Below are 4,021 nucleotides of genomic sequence, written 5' to 3' on the forward strand. Positions count from 1 at the left end.
AATGTAATAGGACCATTTACCCCCTTTTGGGAGCATATAAAGCCAAAAAGGCTTCAAAATTGCCCAAAGGACTTATATCTTTCCTATTTTTCATGTATTGGTTCAAATTATAGAAATAAAACACATAACATCCATAATTAACTTATATTTTGGTTTCTATGAATTGAAATCAATGTAATAGGACCATTTACCCCCTTTTGGGAGCATATAAAGCCAAAAAGGCTTCAAAATTGCCTAAAGGACTTATATCTTTCCTATTTTTCATGTATTGGTTCAAATTATAGAAATAAAACACATAACATCCATAATTAACTTATATTTTGGTTTCTATGAATTGAAATCAATGTAATAGGACCATTTCCCCCCTTTTGGGAGCATGTAAAGCCAAAAAGGCTTCAAAATTGCCTAAAGAACTTATATCTTTCCTATTTTTCATGTATTGGTTCAAATTATAGAAATAAAACACATAACATCCATAATTAACTTATATTTTGGTTTTTATGAATTGAAATCAATGTAATAGGACCATTTACCCCCTTTTGGGAGCATATAAAGCCAAAAAGGCTTCAAAATTGCCTAAAGGACTTATATCTTTCCTATTTTTCATGTATCAGTTCAAATTATAGAAATAAAACACATAACATCCATAATTAACTTATATTTTGGTTTCTATGAATTGAAATCAACGTAATAGGACCATTTACCCCCTTTTGGGAGCATGTAAAGCCAAAAAGGCTTCAAAATTGCCTAAAGGACTTATATCTTTCCTATTTTTCATGTATTGGTTCAAATTATAGAAATAAAACACATAACATCCATAATCCACTTATATTTTGGTTTCTATGAATTGAAATCAATGTAATAGGACCATTTACCCCCTTTTGGGAGCATGTAAAGCCAAAAAGGCTTCAAAATTGCCTAAAGGACTTATATCTTTCCTATTTTTCATGTATTGGTTCAAATTATAGAAATAAAACACATAACATCCATAATTAACTTATATTTTAGTTTCTATGAATTGAAATCAATGTAATAGGACCATTTACCCCCTTCTGGGAGCATGTAAAGCCAAAAAGGCTTCAAAATTGCCTAAAGGACTTATATCTTTCCTATTTTTCATGTATTGGTTCAAATTATAGAAATAAAACACATAAAATCCATAATCCACTTATATTTTGGTTTCTATGAATTGAATTCAATGTAATAGGACCATTTACCCCCTTCGGCTATAGTTCCCTGCTTCCTCGGCTATGGTTCCTTTAACGATGCTCCGTTCGGGATTTGCTCTGTTTTTTGCCTTATCTGCCAAAGTACCCATTTGCCTCTCATAAGGGTACATCCAACGCATAAATACAGGACCACACTCCTTTATCTCATGAGGCAAGTGCATAACAAGGTGAACCATTATGTCAAAAAAAGAAGGAGGAAAATACATCTCGAATTTGCATAATGTTTCAACAATATCATATTCCATATCGTCAAGTTTTTTTGGATCTATCACCTTACTGCAAATTGCATTGAAAAACAAGCAAAGCTTCACAACAGCATGCCTAACATGTTTTGGCAAAAGGCCTCGGAGTGCAATTGGCATAAACACTTGCATCATCACATGACAGTCATGGGACTTCATACCAACAATTTTCTTATCAGTAGTAGAAACAAAACGCCCTATGTTCGATGAATACCCCGTCGAAACCTTGATTCCTTTCAAACACTCACAAAAGACCCTTTTTTCTTCTCTAGACAATGTATAACACGCATGGGGCAAAAATGCTTTTTTCGTTGTGTTATTATCCTCGGGCCATAGCTTAGGTCAAATTTTGGCTTTCTTCATGTCTCTACGCACATTATCACCATCCTTTGTCTTCCCTTTGATATTCAACAAAGTCCCAATTAGTGCCTCACAAACATTTTTTTCAATATGCATAACATCAAGACAATGTCGAACCGACAAGTGCTTCCAATAAGGCAGATCCCACAACTTAGACACTTTTTTCCACAACACACCCTTCTTCGATTTTTCTCTGTGCATCTTACCAAAGATTGTCTTAACATTCTTAATTTTCTCATACACTTCAATTCCTGTCAATGGCGCACGACTCACTCCATTCTCAACATGCCCGTTGAATTGTTGTCTCATCTTCCGGTATGGGTGATTTCGACGAAGTGATCGTCTAGTATGCATATACACATTCTTGCCACAATGCTTCAAGCGTGTAATTTCCATGTCATCCTCACAAATAGGGCATGGTTTTTCTCCTTTAACTTTGTACCCTGACAAATTTCCATACGCAGGGAAATCATTTATGGTACAAAACACCATGGCTCTTAATCGAAAATTTGTACCTGAAAGAGCATCAAATGTCACAACACCTTCATCCCACAACAGTTTCAAAATCGTCAATAAGGGGCTCCAAATAAACATCTATCTCATGGCTAGGTTGTTTAGGACCTGGGATTAGAAGTGATAACATGATGTGCTTGCGCTTCATGCACAACCAAGGAGGTAGGTTGTATATTGACAGAAGAACGGGCCATGTACTATGTTGACTACTAAGAGTGCTAAATGGATTCATCCCATCCGTACTTAATGCCAGTCTTATGTTCCTCGGCTCCTTCCCGAATTCTGGAAATGTCTTGTCAATGTTTTTCCATTGCAATGAATCAGCCGGGTGTCTAATTAACCCATCTTTCTTCCTCTCATTTTCATGCCACACCAATTTTTCCGCTTCATCCTTAATTGAGAACAGGCGCTTCAACCTTGGTATTATGGGAAGATACCATACTACCTTAGCTGGTGGCCACTTTAAGGGATCCTTATTTGCGCCCTCTCGCTTGTATCGTGACACACCACACTTTGGGAAAGCATCCAATTTTGCATTCTCCTTTCGATATAGCACACAATCATTCGGACAAGCATGGATTTTGGAGTACTCTAAACCCAATGGACACATCAATTTCTTCGCATAGTAAGTCGACTTGGGAATGTCATTTCCTTCTGGAAACATATCAGAGAGGGTTTCCAACAACAAAGTGAAACTAGTGTTGGTCCACCCGCTCTTCGCTTTCAAGTTGTACAATGTTAGAATCCCAGAAAGCTTGGAATACTTACAACAACCAGGGTACAACGGTGTCTCAGCTGCTTTCAACACATTCTCATATATATGAGAATCTTCATTAACATGATCACCTAACCCGTCTATCATCTCATCTATCCTATCTTCCTCCATGTCATCATTAGAACCCACTTCATCATCCTCAAAACCATTTGGCTCAAATTCATCAGCTTCATTGCCATTGCCGTTAATAGAAGAAGAATTATCCATGGGAGGAAATTTTTCACCATGCCAATACCAAATATTGTAGTCTGGCATAAACCCACGAATAATCAAATGGTCCTCTATTTTCTTAATGTCTTCCCACCTTTTCACATTGTTACAATCACGACAAGGGCAGAAAATAGGTCTTGCTTTGGTTAGCCTTTGTTCAACCAGAGTACTCCATTGGTGTTGCACTGCGACTCTACAGAACTCTTTGACCCCGTCTAAGTATTCCGGTGTGGTTCGAGAAGCATTATACATCCAACGACGGTCCATTTCTAACAATGTATGATTAAATCCCAAGAAAGAAATTATATTCAACATCACATATCAACATACTCCAAATGCATGATTTCAAAGGTCCTTATCGCTCCAACCTAACCCATCCTTGGAAGCGTATTCCCACTAGAAAATGGTTGACCACTTTTCGGACCTAAAGAAATTTCGGCAGCATTTCCCTACGGTTCTCCAAGTACACGACGTAATTGATTTCTTAATTACGTATGTACCCAGAGAACACATTACGGAATGCTTACACGAAATTACCTTTACTTCCGAAAAACAATCAACCATTGACATCCTAAGTGAGAATAAAATTCCAAGAACAGTCCCAAACGGGGACTATTCAAGATTTACTCCTAATGAGTAAATCTTGAACGGGTATCTAGGCATATGAAGATATAATGCATTATAAATATTAA

At 36.9% G+C, this 4,021-nt stretch overlaps 1 protein-coding gene across 1 annotated transcript; it reads right to left on the reverse strand.

The window, feature by feature from the left end:
- Positions 1-2,375: 2,375 nt before the first annotated feature.
- On the reverse strand, positions 2,376-3,596 carry LOC145619717 (uncharacterized). The gene has a single exon (XM_081674421.1). The coding sequence runs from the start codon at positions 3,594-3,596 to the stop codon at positions 2,376-2,378; it is 1,221 nt and encodes a 406-aa protein (XP_081530547.1).
- Between the last annotated feature and the right edge of the window lie 425 nt (positions 3,597-4,021).

The sequence above is a fragment of the Chenopodium album genome, chromosome 27 (genome assembly GCF_948465745.1).
Source record: "Chenopodium album chromosome 27, dcCheAlbu1.1, whole genome shotgun sequence".
NCBI lineage: Eukaryota > Viridiplantae > Streptophyta > Magnoliopsida > Caryophyllales > Amaranthaceae > Chenopodium > Chenopodium album.

Bases quoted from the DNA above. Each gene is read 5' to 3' on its own strand.
- LOC145619717 (XM_081674421.1), bottom strand. From the start codon at position 3,596: ATGGACCGTCGTTGGATGTATAATGCTTCTCGAACCACACCGGAATAC.